At 37.8% G+C, this 20,063-nt stretch overlaps 1 protein-coding gene across 4 annotated transcripts in view; it reads right to left on the bottom strand.

Moving 5' to 3' along the window:
* The window catches only part of grid2 (glutamate receptor, ionotropic, delta 2), a 319,512-nt gene that overhangs the window by 118,954 nt on the left and 180,495 nt on the right, over positions 1-20,063 (bottom strand). For all 4 annotated transcript variants that reach the window (XR_008909529.1, XR_008909530.1, XM_056773228.1 and 1 more), the window contains exons 3-4: positions 17,450-17,734; positions 8,195-8,400 (exon numbers count right to left, since the gene is read on the bottom strand). Coding sequence is in view for 2 of the 4 variants with exons in the window: in XM_056773228.1 (XP_056629206.1) it covers positions 8,195-8,400; positions 17,450-17,734 (491 nt within the window). In the remaining 2 variants the exon portion in view is untranslated. The remainder of the gene's footprint in view (positions 1-8,194; positions 8,401-17,449; positions 17,735-20,063) is intronic.

The following is a 20,063-nucleotide window of genomic DNA, read 5'->3' as shown; positions in this document are numbered from 1 at the left end:
AACATTAGAAGTCCATTAATTCACACCATCGCTGTGAATCAATTATCAATAAAATTCTGTTTACTGTGCAAAAATTAATAGAAATACAATATATATGCTTTATGAAAGTCAGCAGAAAATTTATGGATTTACATTTAAACACTTCTTTCCACTACATACGTTTTACTAGCGAGCTTCCAGTTTTAGAAAATGTGTGAATTAAAGAGAAAAACTAGCATGAGTAATTTAATTCGTCTTTCTTCATTCCAATTTAATGGAAAAAGCCAGCGCTAGCTGTGTTATCTGTTTTCCGAAGCCTGTTTTATATCAGCCTGTTTGCCCATTCAACAGGACTCTCTGCATGATTTATTGTTTCCGCAGCCCCATGTAAAAACAGCCGAGCTCTCCGCCACTAAAATTAAACACAATGTGGAGATAATTTGATTGAGATGAGAAAATGGCCAGCCGAGCGTAATTGGCCATGTAATGGACAGGACTAGCTCAAAGGAAGTGGCGAGCGATGGTGGCGCATGAGTTATAAATAATCCATCATGTGAGCCGAACTGTTTGCCGACTGACAGCCGTGGCCATCCGCCCCAGTGAAAAAAGCTGACGTGTCAATCAGCGCATCCACCCCGTCTCCAAACAATCATCTCAGCATATAACATAAGAAGCTGCCAGCCGTCCTGTTACAAACGCATGACTTTGCTCCACCGAAGTCTCTTATGCTTGCGTGATTTACTGTTGCTTCAGCATTATGCAAAGTATGTTTTTTTCTCTCAAATCATCACAAGATTCCTCTTAAGGACTCGCTTTAATGCAATAACAACAAAGCGCTGTGTAAAATAAACAGGGTGCACTATTATAGATGTTTAAAACACTTTGATGATGATGATGACGACTATGATGATGAAAATGTTACTACTCGATGGTTGCTCTTTCATGGCTCAGGAGAATTTATGGTGTTCTCAATTTTATTTAATTTAAAGGGATACTTAAAGGGATACTTAAACCCCAAAATAAAGATTTTGTTATAATTTACTCACCTTTGAGTTGGTGCAAATCGTTTACATTTCTTTGTTCTGATTAACACTTAGAAAGATATTTGGAAGAATGCTTATAACCAGACAGATTTTGGAAAAAATACAATGGTAGTCAAAAGTGCCCCAGAACTGCGTGGTGTCCTTCATTCTTCAAAATGTCTTCTTTTCTGTTCAACAGAACAAAAAATATTATAAAGTAATTTGTCCAACTATGAGAGTAAATCTGTTTGGTTATAAGCATTCTTCCAAATATCGTTCTCCGTGTTCATCAGAAAAAAGACATTCGAAGGTGAGTAAATGATGACAGTATTTTTATTTTTGGGTGAAGTATCCCTTTAAGCGTGGAATATTTTTAATTGTCTTCTGCCCCGGCTTAATATGCAAAGAAAGCTTGGAAAGGAAATTGCTGGTCATTTTCTAAAAGGAAAATTTATATATCTAAGTATCTGCTGCAGTCATGGCCGGATTTTTTTTTTTAAATGAGTTTTTGTTTAAATGTCTTTAATAAGGTCTAAGGGTTAACACAATCTTAAGATATTTTCGTGTTTTTTTCTATGACATAAAACACATCTGTAATTACATTTACATTTACATTTAGTCATTTGGCAGACGCTTTTATCCAAAGCGACTTACATTGCACTTATTACAGGGACAATCCCCCTGGAGCAACATGGAGTAAAGTGTCTTGCTCAAGGACACACTGGTGGTGGCTGCTGGGATCGAACCAGCAACCTTTGTATTGCACAAACAACCTTTGTGGTGTATTATACATTAATCCTGATTTTTCAAAGCATTAAAGGGGTGCTGCAATGACCTGTAATGCATTCTGACTTCTTTACAATGTTAAACGTGCTGTCTTCTCATGCTTAACATGGTCAACTTGTCAAAAAACTAGTTTGGTGTATTATGTAGTATTCCTGTTCTCGATACACTCCCCAAGCGATAGTACAGGTTTGGGAAAGTTTTTTTCTGTAAAAAAAATCTTAGTCCCGTATAGGACAATTCTCTCGGAAAAGCACTCGGCACGGCCACCGGAGGGAAGTTGAAGGAGCATGTGCAGATGTCACTTTCACTTGTGTTATGGAGAGTGAGAGAGAGAGAGAGAGAGAGAGAGCATATGTTCGCAAAGTTCAGGTGTTTGTTTGTTCACTGCATTTGGGTGATGAATGTTATATAAACGGTGGATATAACGCCGGATTTGGAGATCGTTTGAAACTGATATATGGAGCCGTCCCTGCGCTAAAAGATGCCGGACATGAACCGCATAGGTTGACTGAAACTGATGTCTGTCCTTTTTTGACAATGTGCTCAGTTCAGACTACCCCCCCCCCGCACGCGCCGTATGATTTCGGAAGTTATCGTACAGCTGTATCTTCTTTTATAAATGTGGTCAAACTAAAGATTCGAAGATACAACGTATGAAATACTACTCTATAGGTACTCAAGATTAATATGAGATTGGCAGACACCCTGTGTGTTTAGTCGCTTTAACTAGTGACTAACAAGTTACATGGGACTTCAGATGTAATTGTAAAAAAATTATGTAATAGCCACAATTTCCAAAAAATGGAGGAGGAGTGATTCAAGGAACATGTTTTCAAAGTCATAGTTTTCCAAAAAAATGAAAATTCTGTCATCATTACTCATGCTCTTGTCATTTCAAAACTTTATTACTTTCTTTCTTCTGCAATTTTTCTGCAAAAACCCATTCACTTCTATTGTTTGGAAACAAAATCAATTTAAGACAATGGGCACTGCCATTGTTTGTTACCAACATACCAAATATCTTCTTTGGTAGTCTGCAGGAGAAAGAAAGTCACACAGGTTTAAAATGACAAGAGATCGAGCTAATTATGACAGAATTTTTATTTTTGGGTGAACTATCATTTTAAAAATTTAAGCATGAGTAATTATTATGTTATTTCTGCCTATTGAATTTAGGCTTCAAAATTCATAAAAGTTGTGTTATTCTGTGAAGATTGTTATTGTTGACAACTATTGTTGATCACAGACCATATTTTTTTGCTAAAATGTATCAAGGGACAAGTGTGATGCCACAGTAACTTCCAGGTTGGCCTATAAAAATACATCATCACTGCAGCTACCTCATTATGAAACTACATTAATATCCTCTATTCTTAATATTTCATTATTCTAATCAATAACCAATATCAGCTACATAAAGAAATATTTTAAATACATAGTAAGTCACACAATTTACATCATTATATAAACATGAGCAGGTTTAGCAAAACCTATGCTCACTCATGCATTAAAGTTAGCTTCATTCCAAAAAGTCATGACTGGTTATTACAATTCCTCACAAAGACCTTTGTACCAGGATGTCTTTCTTCACTGCACAGGTACTAGTGATGTCATGCTGACTGTAAAACACACACAATGAATCCGAGAACTCATCATCTCCTCCATTTTAAATAATGTATTTCAAAAGGCCTCTATGTTTCCTGCCGCCGTGGAAAGGATTTGTCTGAACAGCAGAAAAGTTTCTCCCACGTCAATCAGTATAAGAGCTCAGCGGAGTGCCGACTTCCGAATTGTCACCTTGAATTAACTCTTCAAATATTAAAGCTCCCACTAATGAAACAAGTACCCTGTGGCTCTGTACGAAGGCATTTACATGACGTTACTACCTCTAAACTCTGATTATGAAACTTTCCCCAAACCAACTGTTTTGGAGCGAGCAATTGTTGTATTATCCGTGTTAAACTTCAAAAGCAGATATGAACTTCGCCCTTAGTTTCACGTTCTGTAATGTCTTTCTTTATCCTTTATTCTTTCTTTTTTCACAAGTTTGCCCACACAGATGCAATAATCTCTAATTTGCCAGTGTTTACCTCTCATCCAATCAGAGTTCTTAAGGTCATAGCGAGAGCCAACAGAGTCCACACGCTGTGTTTGTCTGCTTCTATGAGCGTGACCTTGGGTGCTAGTTAGACCGGCCTGTCTAAACACATGTGCACACGCGTTTGTGTGTGTGTCCATGCGTGTTTGTGTCCCTGTGTGCGTACACCATCAGTCAACACTATAACCTTGAGCTGAAGTGACCACAGACGTTGAAGAGTTACCGAGGCCTGTGAATCACGCGGGTTGATGGCACACAGCAGCTGCCGCGCCCGACGGCTTCGAATGCAAATAAATATTCTGCTGTTGTAGCCAGAAAACGGACCGTGGAACGAACATGCTGAGTGTGTCAAATCTGTAATGCACAAGGAGATTGTAATATTCCTTCGTAAGAGCAAAAAGAAAATGATCTGACAAAGCTGGATGTGCTCAAATCTCGCACGCGTCAGTCAGGCAATGCGACACCCGTGCGCGATCCCATTCTGTAAAGCACGAAGTGCAGTCAGCTGGTCATTATCACGGAGTAAACCCTGACAGGGTGATCGGTCTCGTATCATGCATTATCCCTTGTTGCACAGCTGCTTGCCAAATAAATTAAAAAACGAACATCGAGCTGGGCAGCATGACAGCGAAATATGTCAACATATTTATGTTGTAATGGATAGAATGTTCTTTTTATAATGTGATGTTTACATCCCGTTATTGAAAAGAAAAAAAACATATATATAAAAAAAAGTGGGAGAGAGGCTTTCTGAATTGTGATCGCTTATATCGCATATTAAGATATATAACGCAACGATACACGCCCAATCACATTGAAGTATTACAAAGACACGCAATAGGCAATAAGGTTCATACGCAATGAAGAACTATAGCTCGCCAGTGACACAGCTCGACAAGGCCACATAAATCAATCATGTTTTCTCCGAAACAATATACTTCATATGTCCATTAGGGTTGACTGTTTGTCTCCATACTATAACAGTCTGTCAGCACACTGCCTGATGGACATCGACCCTAAACACATCACACAGACAGACAGCTCCTCGTCCAGCCTCTCACCTCTCGCCCTACTGACATCCCTCATCACGTATCCTGTCCGTCCACTCTGAGTCTGACCTCTTCCTGTTAAATGCCTGGCATGGGACCCATCACCCGTACAACACCATTTGCCATCTGACTCCATCATTTCACTCCTGCTGTCCAGACTTCGTCTGTCAGACCACTGGATGCATGTAAGCTTTTGCTTTGTCAGTGCTGGACAGGATCCAGGAAATGATTTGTTATGTTAGCGAACGTGGCAAGAGTAATATTACTCATCCGTTGAATGGATGCAAGGCAGTTTACAATGAGTTATAGGAAATAAGCCTATGTTGAAAGTATACTCTGTGGAAACTGGTTTGCTAAGTTGTCAGGCTGGTGTGGTTTGCTGGAAACCATTTTGAGCAGTGGAAAAAACTATAAATTATAGTATTGACTTGGGGTTTGGATATCTACTGTATCATGCTTCGGTACTCAATTCTATCCAAGAGCAAGAATCTCACTTCTCGAAGTTGTTTGCCAAGTCTCCAAGAAAAGGATTACAGGCCAAGATATAAGCAATCTTAATTTTTCACAAGGTGCAAAATAAAGTGCTCAGTGCATGTTTAAAATCAACAGTTTCGGTCACATTTGACCTTTTTCAGTGTTTCCTAATCCTTTTTTGGAGACATAGGAAACCAACTTTAAGAAGTGAGCTTCTTGTTCTTGGATAGAATTGATTGAGAACTTAAAATCGTGTTAAATGTGGTTGGAATGTAGCGCAAGATCCTCCTTTTGTCTTTTTTTTTATATGTTGGTACAACATTTTATTAACAACACAAAGGTATGATCAACCCCACTTCTGAATTATCAACATTCAATTTGTTTACTTGTAAAAAAATACTGAAAAAGAGAATCCAAGGAAATCTAAAAGTTGCTTCAAATGAACCAATAACTACGTATAGCTGCAAGAATGCAATCCTGTATTTTGTCATCATTAAACACACGCCCATGTAAAATATGTTCACTATTGACTATAAAACACAGGAGAGAAAGCTGCATTCTGCAAGACTTCTAATGGGGGCAATTTGTCTCTAACTATACCCAGAATGTCTCTTGTCCAATGAACTGGCCTTTAAATCAGCTTTATAGTGCAGACAAAAGGCTTAGATAAACCAGATCCACAGCCTTTATGTGACACTTTCTGAACAACCGGAATGCAGCAGCCTCAGTTCTCAGACTCAGTAATGAACGTTCACAACAGATGTTTAATAGTCTTTCCTCCCATGGTGCAGAGAGACCTGAGCACACTCACCGCATGCAGTCAAAGGCCAATAATGAGGCTACAACTGTCTAACTCTTATTTATCAAACGGCGAGCGAAATGTTTACAAACAATCCATCGTTTCCCTCTGTTTACGCACTCTAAGCATATCCTAACCAGGTGTTCAACAAACAGATTCAAGAAACAGGTGAAAATTCTGCATAATGTAAGAAAAATAGTCAATTAAAAAAAGTGTGTGGGTGAAATCTTAAATTGCACTCTTATGAAAATACGCAAAAATCCTGAAAACAAGACACATATAAAGTTAAGTAGAGTCTCAGCATTGAAATGTCTATTTGTCTCTTGTTGTCCTAAAAGGTTCAAATAAAGTTTATAAAATAATTTTAAAAAATCAAGAAATGTTTCTTCTTAAGGAATTATTACATATTTAAAATTTTTTTCAATCCAAACACTTTTTCAAACCAGACAGAGCAGGTTATATATATATATATATATTTATATATATATGTGAAATAAAATAAAATACAGGAACATTAGTTATATGATATTTCTGTTAAAACTATGCTAATATTAATAGCAGTCCACCAAACTTTTCACATGAGGTGCTGTTTAATATTAAACTTCACATATGTTATTTAAAACGCATTGGATAAAGAGTCTGCATTGTTCTGCGTGGATGAATCATTACACCGTGTCTACACCGGACACGTCAGCGATGCGACAGGACAATCTGCTAGTTCTAATGGGTTTGTCGCGTCTCGCCGTGCCGCATCCAGTGTGGACAGTATCTAAAATAATAATGGGTTCTAATGCGTTTCTGATGTCTTGTGTCGTGTCGCGTCGCATCTGTCGCGTACGGTGTAGACACGGTGTTAGAATGCATGTTCGTTTTCCGATACATTGCGCAGGCATTTAGAAAAAAAGGCCTCCACAACACCATGCAAAATGAGGCCTTGCGCACCCAATCCAAACAACCGTCCAACTCCGCGCTGATGTAATTTTGCCGCGGCGCACCAACACACTCGTACAGGCACGTCTAAACAACTCCATACGATTTCCTGACAAATGTTCTTTTCAATAAAAAGCCATAAAGGACTCATATTTATAGATATTAAGCCTTAAAATTACATTTTACTAAAAAAAAAAAAAATGATAGTAATAATATAATATTTTTGCTCCCACATTTTAAACGAGACAGGTTTGATGGTTTCCTGTGGCACTAGCCCCCAAGCTCTGGTTTATTTTTGACCCTGCACCCACCATTTCCCGCAAAAATAATGCCACCTCAGTCCATACCATTAACAAAAACAACAAGCTGCGTTAAAATGTCTTGTGATGATTCCCTGACGAGCGTATCTTTAAGACTCTGAGCTCCCCTGACCAACTTATTATCCCCGGACCCGAGAGTCATTACAGCTGCCCGCAGTCTCAACCACTACTGATGGTTCCTGTCCTATTCTACATTCCACTAAAATTGGATTTTGATTGCTTTTCGCAGGATATTTTTAATTAAAGGCGAATGAGAATAGCATGTGAGATTAAGCTATACTTCATGGTTTAATTCCCAGAGAGAGTTATCAGACAGACTAAAGCCATTAAATGGCTTCCCTACAAATATTGGCCATTAAAACAAGTGACATTTTTTCAATCAGAATGAATTACTATGACCCATAAGAAAAAGGGTCTGAAAGTCGAGTCGAAATGGAAAACATTTTTTAACTGTAATACAAAACACAAAAAATACTGAATTTATCATAACATCATATCGAATCAAAGGCCTGCTGCTGTGAGCATTACAGATCAGAATAATGTGAGCTGGTTAAATAGCGCTTGGACTGACAGATTGAAGGCCAGAATGCCTGTTGGCTAAACTTGACAACCACTATACATCTGTGGAATGCTATAAAATACTAGTGGAAATGAAATTCTTTGTATTGAACACACAGTGTGATATGTATTTATATGTGCTTTTACATGTGGAAGCACATCTGAGCGTTTGAATGTACCTCGGTAATAAAAGCTTTGGCGGTGGCGGGGCTCATGAACAGCACAGCACGCCGCAGCGTGTCTCTGTAGCGATGGAGCTCTTCCACCCTCATGGTGCGGAACATTCCAGTAATCATCATATTGATATTGGATTCCACCTTCTGGAGAGACACGTCCATTCCCTGCTGAGAAGTCTGGTCCAGGAAGTTCTGTATGCCTCGAATATCTGATCAACAAAACAAAATATGATGTAAGTTACAACGTTTTAAGAAAAATTTGGATAAGGACAATTCCAGAGTTATGGATGTGACATTTGCAGTAAATATCAGAGAATGTATTAACTATATATTAACCCATAACTGTTTGTATATTTTGAGTCTATACAGATGTTTTCTATTTGAGAGGAGGGAAATATGCAAATGTTTTGGATGTGATCTAAGCTACCTGTATGGTGAAAACCATTTTGTATTGTAAAGTTGACCTTTGCATGAAAATGCCCTTAAAGTAAAATATTTACCCATAAGGAAAATTCTGAAATGCTTTAATCACCCTCATATTGATTCAAATCTGTATAATTTTCTTTGTTCTGATAAACACAGAAAAGATATTTGGAACAATGCTTGTAACAGTTACTGGCCACCATTGACTACCATATAGTAGGAAAAGTGCCCCAGATCTGTTTGCTTGCCTACATTCTCCAAATATCTTATTTTGTCTTCATCAGAACAAAGAAATTTATACAGATTTGCATGTAATCGAAAACAGAATTTTCATTTTTAGGTGAACTGTTCCTTTAAATAAAAGTCATGTATATCATTTAATAATTCTACTCAACATACGTGATTTGCTTTGCAATTTAAATTTTTTTGGCACCTCCTGCATTACTGTGAGAAGTTTGTAGTATGGAAATGGATTAGCATGCGTGCTAACAGCGAATGGGAGTGGGTGGCAGTAGAAACTTGTGTCGAACATTTATCACTGCGGTATAGAGAAGAGAACTGCTATCTCAGGGCTGAGCTAAATAAAAGATGTATTTCACAGAGAAAGCTGCCACGCACTCATCCTTCAGTGCAGACGCCCCTCTCCTATATCAAACCGTTTCAGAAAGCAGGATCAAAGCGTTCCTGAAAGAACGGACCCGGATGTGGAAACTGGGGGAGATTTAAGGTGGGGGTGTTGAAGGTGAAACTCTGTCTGAGTGACATAGATGTGAAAGAAGAGAGTCCTTTCAAGAATAACATCAGACGAAAGCGTCTTCAGGTAGGCCTTCAGAGGTGAGTTGCTAAAAGATGACTTTATATCACTCTTACTTTTAAAACATAAATATACCATGATGTGCCGCAGGGTAGACTAGCATTTTGTCTGTTAACACAACAGTATATACTTGTTGATGGAGAGGTCATGAAATAAGAAATAACATTTTGTTTAATCTTTTCACAATAAAGAGTTTCTTGTACTATTAAACATATTGCAAATTTCAGGATACGTCAGGATGTTATTTTACAACTTGGTCGATGTAATAGAGATCTAAGATTCCAACTTTGTCTTAGATGATTCACCTTAAATGTAACCTTTAAACTTAAAACTAAAAAATAAGAAATCAGACAAGACTATACATTGAATATAACTGCAATATAGTATCATATTTATATATAATAAATAAATAAAATATATAACACAACATATATATTAGGGTTGTGGAATTAATCATATTTGATTTTCGGATAGGCTTAGTGGTTAGCACGTTTGCCTCACACCTCCAGGGATGGGGGTTCGATTCCCGCTTCCGACATGTGTGTGTGGAGTTTGCATGTTCTCCCCGTGCCTCGGGGGTTTCCTCCGGGTACTCCGGTTTCCTCCCCTGGTCCAAAGACATGCATGGTAGGTTGATTGGCATCTCTGGAAAAAATTGTCCGTAGGGCGTGAGTGCGTGAGTGTGTGTGCCCTGCGATGGGTTGGCACTCCATCCAGGGTGTATCCTGCCTTGATGCCCGATGACTCCTGAGATAGGCGCAGGCTCCCCGTGACCCGAGGTAGTTCGGATAAGCGGTAGAAAATGGATGGATGGATGGATTTTCGGATAATTAATTTAAATGTATGCATTCACGCTTTGTTTTTCCAATTATTTTTATTTGTTATTAAGTTGAATTCAGTGTAAAATTAACATGTTATTAATTAATAATTGATTTATCAACTTCGTTTCAATGTCAATGAGTACCTGTTTTAAATAATTGTGATCTCAACATTGGGTAAAATAATTTTTTTAAAAATAATTTTTTTTTGTCATAATCAAGCTATTTTGTTTTAAAGAAACAATAACACTGTTGCATCATAAACTGTTGTTTCAAGTTGTTCTAAGTTCAGTACAATTATTTGAATTCTGCGTTAGAAAGACTGTTGTCCCCTAAACCTCCATTAAAAACCTGTCACTCTCGCTAAAGAGGAAAGATGAGGATAAGATCCAGAAGCTTCCACGTTTCCATATGTTTGCTGAATCCAATTTAGTGCGAATGTACGAATGCATTTCTGCTGAAAATCTCTCACTGGGTTCCCCTGTTAGCATGGAGGGCAGAGCTCCAGCAGACAGCAGCTTGTGTTTTTAGCAAAGCAAACATAGAGGGACTCAACGCAGTCCCTGTGCTGGAATAGCATCTGGGTAGCTGCTGTTTACTGAGACGCTACAAGACTGTGTTATTGCAGAACGAGGTAAAAACACACGAGTGAATGGCAATGATTTTACATGCGTTCCTATGACATTGTGAAAGGCCATCGTTCAGTATGTTCTATCTGTCATTACAGGAGAGGTTATGGGGATGAAAGAATAATATACATAGACACATAGCACAGCGCTAACACACCCATGAGGTCCTATTTTTTGACAGAAAATACACATATAATTATAATCAACATTAGCATCTCCATTATCATTAGAGACGACTTTATCTTCCTGTCAGGGAGTCTCAGCTGGGACTTAAAGGATCTCCAGCATACTTCCAGACAACTTTAGAACTTCATACAAACAACATGGTTATCAAGAAACTCCACATTTCATTGTTTTGGAAATAATGACACGTTCTCTATAATCAATCAATAATTGAATCTTTTTGTCTTTTTTATTTGCAGAGGGCAACAATTTATCAATGCTTTCTGGCAGATTGTGTTTTCTTATTGAGATGTTTTTGAGAATGTTTGGTGAAAAGTTTTCTGAGAATACATTATATCCATTCAAGGTTTTAGATACATTCAACAGAAGTGGAGAATGAAATGAAAATCTGTTTTAGCTTTAATTTAGATTTTTATAGTGTTACAAATAATGTAGAGGAATTCATAAACATCTGCTGTTTGTTGTCGGGATAATGTTTTGGGTTCAAATGTTTTTATTATTATTTAGACAATCTTATTTGATTAAATAAAGAGATTTTAAATCTACCCCCCTCTCTCTCTCTCTCTCTCTCTCGCTCTCTCTCAATGACTAGCAGATCATTGCCAAAAATTACATTTACAATACAATATAAGCATTCCCACTTCCCAGTGGGAAACGTGACATCAGAGGGCATTCATGTTAAATGTTTACCTCAGAAACTCATATAAGAGATTATGCAGAGAGCACGTGAAGGCAGCGTTAAGCTTCTCATCAGATCCCAGGTTTTGCTGTAAATTAAACACTATTGGGTTTTTAAAAGGGGGAGGAGCCACTCAGTATGTCCCACCCTAACTTCCTGTTTCAGTAAAATTTACATCAACATATTTAAGAAAGCAACACATTTCAAGGCACTTCAGTGGGTCTTTAAAATAGCCTACACTGAAAATGCAGGGTTATCAAACTTGATTTAATGAATTGATTGAGAGTGAAATGAGCTTTGAGAAGCGTGTGGAGTTTTTACGTTACCTAGAATATTTGTTCACCTTTGAATACATTCTGTTTTTTTAAACCAGTGTTGGGTCAAAAAGCAACAACCCCAATCAGTTGGGTTAGATGAACCCAGAAAATGTTAAAATTTGACCCAGGATTTGGGTTGAAGCAACCCAACATGGGCTTATTTGACAACCAAGTGGTTCTGCTTGTCCCTTTTTGACCCAACACTGGTTTGAAATAACCCAGAATGTATTGAACAAATGTGAACGAGTATTCTAGGTAAACTATCTCATTTCATGCTTCTGCTTCAACCTCTGTCCAACTGAGAATCAATGGCGTTGTTCCTGATTAGCGCGCGTCAATCCTTGCCTGAGACTTAAGTCATTCAAAAGCCTGACATGAGTCAATACATGTCATCTTCCCGTTCTGTCATCTAATTACTGATTAGAGGAAACCGGCACTATTTTTGTCCAATGTGGGGTCTCTAAATCCAATTCCAGAGCTAGAAAGATGCTCTGAGTACTACAGTCATATGAGGCTGGGAAGGACCTGTGAGCCGAATGGAAAGAGCTAGATCTAAGGCCTGCAGCTGAGTGCTGATTGAGTGAGTTCTCACGCTGGGAATTTCCCACTAGCTGCATCCTCTCCACTGTGCTTAATGTTTCCAATAGACTTCACGGCATCCGCAAGCAACAATAGGGGCTAAAAACAAATCTTCATGTCACAGCACATCTCGCTGAGAGAGAGAGCAACTGACAGAGACAAAGAGAGTCAGAATAAATTCTGTTGAAGTGAAAAACGGGTTTGGACGATGTGGATTTGCGTGTGGTCACAACTTGGTTTATGCTGGTTAGTGCTTTTTTGGCACTTTCTCTACAAGACAAAGAAAACTGTGCATGCCAGTTCATTTTTAGGAAGAAAATAAGGTACACTTCTTTTGAAGTCAATTCAATCCTGTCTTCACTCACTCACTCACTCACTCACCCTAAGGTAGTTTCAAATCAATCTTTACTGCTCGTTTTACTGGAAGGCGGGACTTCCTGCGCTCGTGCGGCCATATTGAGCGTTGCATTCCTCGCCATTTTTTGTAACGGCAGTGGCAGATCGTGTTAATATTAATATCTTTGGAGTAAATGATGACTGAATTTTTTGTTTTAGCGAACCGTCACTTTAAGTAAAATAGTTACATGATTTTATTAGTGATTTTTTGGTATTAAGTTGTATTATCTGGTCCAAAGCTAATCTAGTCATGCGCATAAATCATGATCTGCTCACATATGTGGTCTAGTCTTAGTTTTTATTTTAATTAACGTTTGCACTGATTCTGTGTTTGGAAGTGGTGCAATGCGGTTTTAATAAGCATAATGTTGGGTTATGTAGTTTCATTACATTTTTTTGTTACCAAGGACACTAACTATCATTTTCAAGGTTGTTTAGTAGCACTGAAGAACATGTGTTTTTGGGAATTCATCATAAGAAAAGCCTTGCATGATCACACTCTGTTGGGAAATATGATTTAATAAAAAGAAACCGCATACCAGCATCCGTATGTTGGAAACCAGTATTGGTTTCCTTTATGCTACAGATCATATATTTTTTAGGTTTATCAATGTGAAACACACTCCATCCAGGGTGTATCCTGCCTTGATGCCCAATGACTCCTGAGATAGGCGCAGGCTCCCCGTGACCCGAGGTAGTTCGGATAAGCGGTAGAAAATGGAATGGAATGGAATGTGAAACATTTACAACTATATTCAGAATTCCAATAAGATAATGTTAAAAAAAAAAGAAAGACAATGTGCAATTAAATCCATTCTCTCTCTCTTGACCCAACCCAGGATCCAGAGGCCGAATGGTTATCATGAGGGGATAATAGGGTCATTGGCCTAGATCATTATTAATTATCTTCACAAAAGCGGGATTCAATTACCTTTATCTTTTTCATTCACTTGTCTGTTAACCATGAAATCGTCTTATTTGGACTGGCTGTGCATGAAATTAACCTTATCCTGGTTTAGCAAAGTGCCGGACAGGTTACGTTAATATTAAAAGTGCTACGCCGCAGCTATTGAAACTGAATTTATGGACGGTGGTAATGGCATTAGAGGTCAATGACTTCACCTTAAACAGTGAGGCGACACATTACGCTTAACACATGTCTTTGTTATCGGCTGTTTGATCTACAGTTAGAACGGAAATTTAAATGAGGTCTTGTCTTATTAAATATGAATACATGCATTTTAATAATGCATTTTAACAAGGAGAATCAAAAACGGGTAACACTTCAAAATAAGGCTCCATTTGTTAACCTGCATGCATTTTAATAGCATTTAATGCATTATTATAGCATATATATACTTATATATTAAGTGTATATATATATACATTAATCTTTTTCAATTTTAGTTGATACCAAAAACATTTTGCATTGTTTGTTTATGTGCATTGACTAATATTGACAAACACAACATTTAACTTGTAACTTGTAAAATGTTCAAATTAATATTGGGTAAGATTTTTTTGTTTTTATGATTTCTTACTGTATATTGCTGTCATTATAAAATTATAACGCAGGTTTATTAGAGTCATCTTTAAAAATGATTTACTTACAAATTAATTAAATATAACTATTCCTATTAAAAATATATATTTTACAAATGATTTAACCATCTTGAACATTGAAAAACCCTTCAGGGTAGTACATGGCCTTTATTTCACAGCGGGGTCCTGATCACCCGGTTGCGTTTTTTTCGTATTAACAACCTTCCATTTCACTGCTGATTATACCCTGTATGATTGTGTATGTGACAAATAATAAACTTGAACTTGAACAGCTGGTTGTACGTTATCTTTAATTTAACAAATGGAACTTTAAAACTACATATATTTTTGTGGTGCCTTTCAGACTATTTGGACAAACTTGATTACATTTAGTCACTGCTTAGTATATGAAATAACTTTTTTGCAAATATGGCATATTTCTTCCTTTGTACAAGCCTAATTGTCTTTATTTGCACACATACAGTCCCACTGACAAGCCAATTAGGGAACCTCCATCCCTCCACAAATAACACCAATTAGTTCCTAAACTTTAAGTATGTTCTTTCAAATACCTCCAAGGAAAACGTGACATGTATGATTACATAGAATTAGTCCTTGTAGCTGAAAAAGGTACCCTGTCGGATCGTTTGAAGTCGCAAGTTATATAATTAGTTAAGTTATATAATTAAACATTTTGGGGATTTTTTTTTGTTGACTGATCAAGATTTATAACTAAGACTGCCTGGGAACACTCACGCTGCAAACAAAACATGTTACGAGTTATATACGAGGTCTCTGCCAGCACCAAAAGACCTGAAAATGGGTGACAGAGAGGAAACCCAAATCAATCCACCAATGAACTCTATTGTCCAAGAAGCCATTTTTAAAATCAAGGCAATTTCAGAGTATTTTGTTCTCTTTGAAAGACCTCTTGCTCAGAGGCCAGCTCATCAAATGACCAGGGATTCTATCTTCTGAGTCAGTGGTCAAGCTCCCAGCAAGCTTAAGGCAAAAGAAGGCGAGAGAATCTCTAAGGCTTCATTACTATATAGCTGCACACTTTATGGCTACGCAGGGCACGTGGCCTCCGGACGTGGCTGAAACCACATCTGTTTTTCTTTGGAGACAGGTACTTATTCATCCGAACCTAAACGTGCTGAGGCATAGCATGCCCTCCAGAGGGACCATCAACCATGGAGTTCTTTTCACACACTACTACACCCTATTTCTTCATCTCTATATCTCCCGTTTAGCTTGTGTTCGCTTTCAATTTCTTTGGCTCCTTGTTTCTCTCTCTCTCTTTCAATCTTTGACAAATGTAAAGACCTTCCTTTTATTAACTTACTATGTCAAGTGTCATTTCAAGGCGAAAGCTGAACTGTTCTGTATATATTTGTATATGTGGGGTGCTTAAAAATTTTTTTAGACCACCTGTCATATTTGATAACACATTTTTAAGAAATCTGTCAAAAACTTGTTTAAAACTATTTTAAATGGGGGGAGGGGGATATACCCACATATGATCTGGTCAGAAATGAATCAAGACTAACATTTGACCATTAAAACAGTACATTCTAAAATTCATGATTAACAAAAATATATTTTAACATTAGAAATATTTATGTGACCATGAGCTTTGTATGATGCATATTTGTATATTTTTCCATTTTAAGAGTTACTGTACAGCAGTGGTTCAAAAACCCTGCGGGGTCAACATGAATCTGTGGGGGCACAGTTTTTGTGGCATTTTATGAAATATATAAATGTATAATAATTTTGTGCAATCAAACATCAGAAAAATAAGACCATCAACCAAAATAATTGATGTTTTTGGTTTAATTAAAATGTAAAAGTTTAAGATCATACGTCTTTATTTGGGGGGGAACAAAGCGATGCATCCCAACACAAAGGGGGCCTTATAATGAAAACGTTTGAGAACCACTGCTGTACAGGAGAATATTTGTCTTTCTAAAACTTGTGTTTGAGTCAGCCAGGTAATTTTTATCCAAATCTACAATCACGAATAACTTTTACGAATAAAAAATGTCTTCAAAATCAACTAGGACCTATAAGATGCTGTATATTACAGGTATATTTCCCAACTCAATTTAAAGAGGCTTTGCAACGATGTGTCATGCATTCAGACTTCTTTACAATGTTAAACGTGCTGTCTTCTCATGCTTAACATGGTCAACTTGTCAAAAAACAAGATGGACGTATTACAAAGTATTTCTCTGCTCGATACAGATCGTACAGATCGTACTCTTTTTTTCAACAATTTATTGGTCCCTTATTGGACAATTCTACCGGTTTTGTGTCTTTGTTTTGTTGACATTGGAAGCAGATGTGCTTTGGTTCAGCCTACCCCTCCCCCCCGCACGTGCCGTATGTTTTCGGAATCAGCTGTAACGCTGTATCTATCTTTTATAAATGTGATCAAACTAAATACTCTTTGATGATGCGAAGTATGCAATACGCCTCTATAGGTACTCAAGATTGATAGGAGATTTGCAGAAACCCAGTGTGTTACGCCCGCTTTAATATGTGTAAAACCACTTGAGAAAGACAGGCTCCCGCCATAAAAATATGCACCAGGCAGTGTGTTTTCAGGTGACAGCCTTGACTATGTGTTTAACACTGCTGACTCACTCATTTGCTTTTTCCATCATCTCCCCCTTAATCGCCTTTCTATAACCCTTGCTTAGAGCATATGTTCTTTTCTCTCAAAATCTTGCTTTACATACATAATGAGAATAATAATGATTCTTTATTATCTCCCCCGGTGGTGGTAATAATGGGGTGTTAATGCGGGGTCACTGAATGGATGCTTTCTAAGGGAGCTCATCATGTCTCTATAATGCCATCTGCAAAAACTCACCATAGTCAGTGTCATAGAAAATAATGAACTTCTGCCAGGTGTACTCCATCACCACTTGGAAAATGACGTCATTTAGGTAGATGGGAGGTCGCACGGAGATTGTGTAGTCGTCGGACTGGAGGCGACTGGTGTGTGGGCAGCTGGAGCGAGGAGTCCCGGAGGGGGTCCGCTGGATGAAGAGGTGAGGGATGTGCATGGCATCAGCCAAAGACTGCAGCGAGCCTGCGGAAATACAGCCAATCGAGCTGACCAGAGCTAGAATACCTCGATTCATCAACTCACAGGCTGTGGGGCAAGAGAAAGAGAGAAAAAGAGAGAGATATAATTCCACTTCAGCAGTTGTTTCAAAAAACATATTCATATGAACAAAATAATCTGACTGCACAAATGGATGCCTTGTAACAGTTTGACAAGATAAAATAAATTGTGCTACTGTGTTTCATCACAAAACTGACTTTTATACAAACCACCCACAATCTAGTGTAACCAAGTGAATCGTGACACCAGTGAATCCAGCTTTAACACAACAGAGCGCATGCAAATAAAGTGTAGTATCAAGCAGGTGGAATTCAACCTTAGTGATTTCCTACAAAATGAAAAATAAAAGCAGATTGTTTACCAGTTCTGCAGATAGCAGAGTACCTCAATCTCAAACAACCCATGAGAACAAATGTAGATCTATTTTGTTTGAAACAGTCATGTTATTTGCCAGCCTGAAGAAATGAGACGGCATGACCCAATCCTTGAATGTAATTGGATGCTGGCAGCTAAAGGTGCTGCTGATCAATATGTGTTCTCCATAGCCTTAATTACAACTGTGAAACAATGCAAATATGATTATTTCCTCCCTACTTAGAGGTTCATTAACAATTCAGCACTTTGAGAGACTCTTCCATCTGAATACTGCCAGTTAAATGTTGGCCATTTCTGCCAGACTCAGCCAATAAATTAAACTAGCTCCATCTCTCTAAATCTCTGCATCCAAAAGCACATCGTAGGCCATTGTAATCAGAGATGGAGCAGTATACTGTAGCCACACAATATTTTAACCCCATACCTTGAAAACACATTGAAATGTGACGTATTTATGTGAATTACTGAAACTGGAAGTGAAGGGAGGGCACATTGAGTGACACCTCCCCCTTAAAAATAGCAAATTGTGTTCAGTTTCACACACAGCCTGGAATACGATGAGAAGCTAAAGTGAAGAATTACATCATAAAAATTGTTGATTCATATTAGTGGAAGCGAGCGCCCTTGGATTTTGAATGCTTTGATCTTAGAATCACAGAGAAATATCAAAAAGTTTAATTAAAAGACAGATTAAAAGCATGGCACGTTTTTTTTAAATGGATTATTTATAATTTTTAATCAAATGCGTTAACCTGCTCCTCGAAACGACCTCTCTGAAGTTCCTGTCACAAACAAGGGTGAGGCTATCGGAGACTCATGCTTTGTCCCAATTCGCCTTCTTATACTTTACAAAAACAGTACATACTTTTAGTGCAATGGAAAAGTATATACATTTAAGTGTGAAGCAAAACAATATGCATGCACTGGGACATACTAAGAGGAAGCGGAAGTGGCCGTTCTGGCCATACCTGGGTGAAAGAAAAATGACTGAATTATAAACAACATTTATAAATGTTCGGATTGGTTGGAGCTAAGTCAACCATGCACGCATCAACAATAGTGCTGAAGGGAACCCACATCCAAAGTCCCGGCTTTTGGTCTAGTCCTGAGTCCTACTTCATTTACATGTATCTATTCACTTTCTTGTCTAATAAAGCAATAAAAACAAAACATATTTTGATGCCAAGAAATATCATTTTTAAAACAATACATTTGAGAGCCTACTCAATATATGGATATGAGCTGTCGTATACCATTCTACAAGTATGAATATATTATTTTTTATTAAAAAACTTTGCATTCATAAAGAGTGCACACTTGCTAAACCATTGATCATTAGACAGCACTGACGCTGCTTTTTTTCCTGCATAAATGCTTGAGTGAATGCGTCTTGATAGATGAGCAGTAAGGATTTATATAAATCACAGCAGCAGATCTGTCTCTCCCTGTGAACTTAGTAATTACACCATTTTCCAAATGAGTCACACACCATACAACATTATTCCATTCTATAATGAAATACAGGGCTTTTCCCACCAAACTGAGAGTCCGTCCCACCCCAAAGCTCACCTTTTATGCCCTTGTTCATTTTGTGGCTCCCGGATGTGCAGTAACGCTGATGTCAGATATGAACATTTATCTTACTTGACTCATTTTATTTGGTCATATTGAAGTTGGGGAAGGTGAAATGTCGTGTGTGGATCTGGGCTGTGAAGCAGTGTAATTTGCCAACTCTGGCAAAAAATAGAAGTGTGAACAGGGGCAGAACCGGAGGAAACGAAGACGCAAACAATAGTGCTGAACAAGCAAGCTGAGAGATGAAACGAAGACTATGTGCAAACAAGGCCACTTTATGTTGCTCTATATGGAAGACCCTTGAAGTTGAGTAAACATTAAAGAGGGAAACAGCAGAATCCCAGTTGGAAGGGAGCATCCCTATATCACTATACTCCCTTGCATAACTTGCATATAACACAGTATA

The sequence above is a fragment of the Triplophysa dalaica genome, chromosome 18, assembly GCF_015846415.1.
Source record: "Triplophysa dalaica isolate WHDGS20190420 chromosome 18, ASM1584641v1, whole genome shotgun sequence".
Lineage (NCBI taxonomy): Eukaryota > Metazoa > Chordata > Actinopteri > Cypriniformes > Nemacheilidae > Triplophysa > Triplophysa dalaica.
Note: the sequence above shows the minus strand (reverse complement) of the source record. Positions and strands in the feature narration are given on the sequence as shown.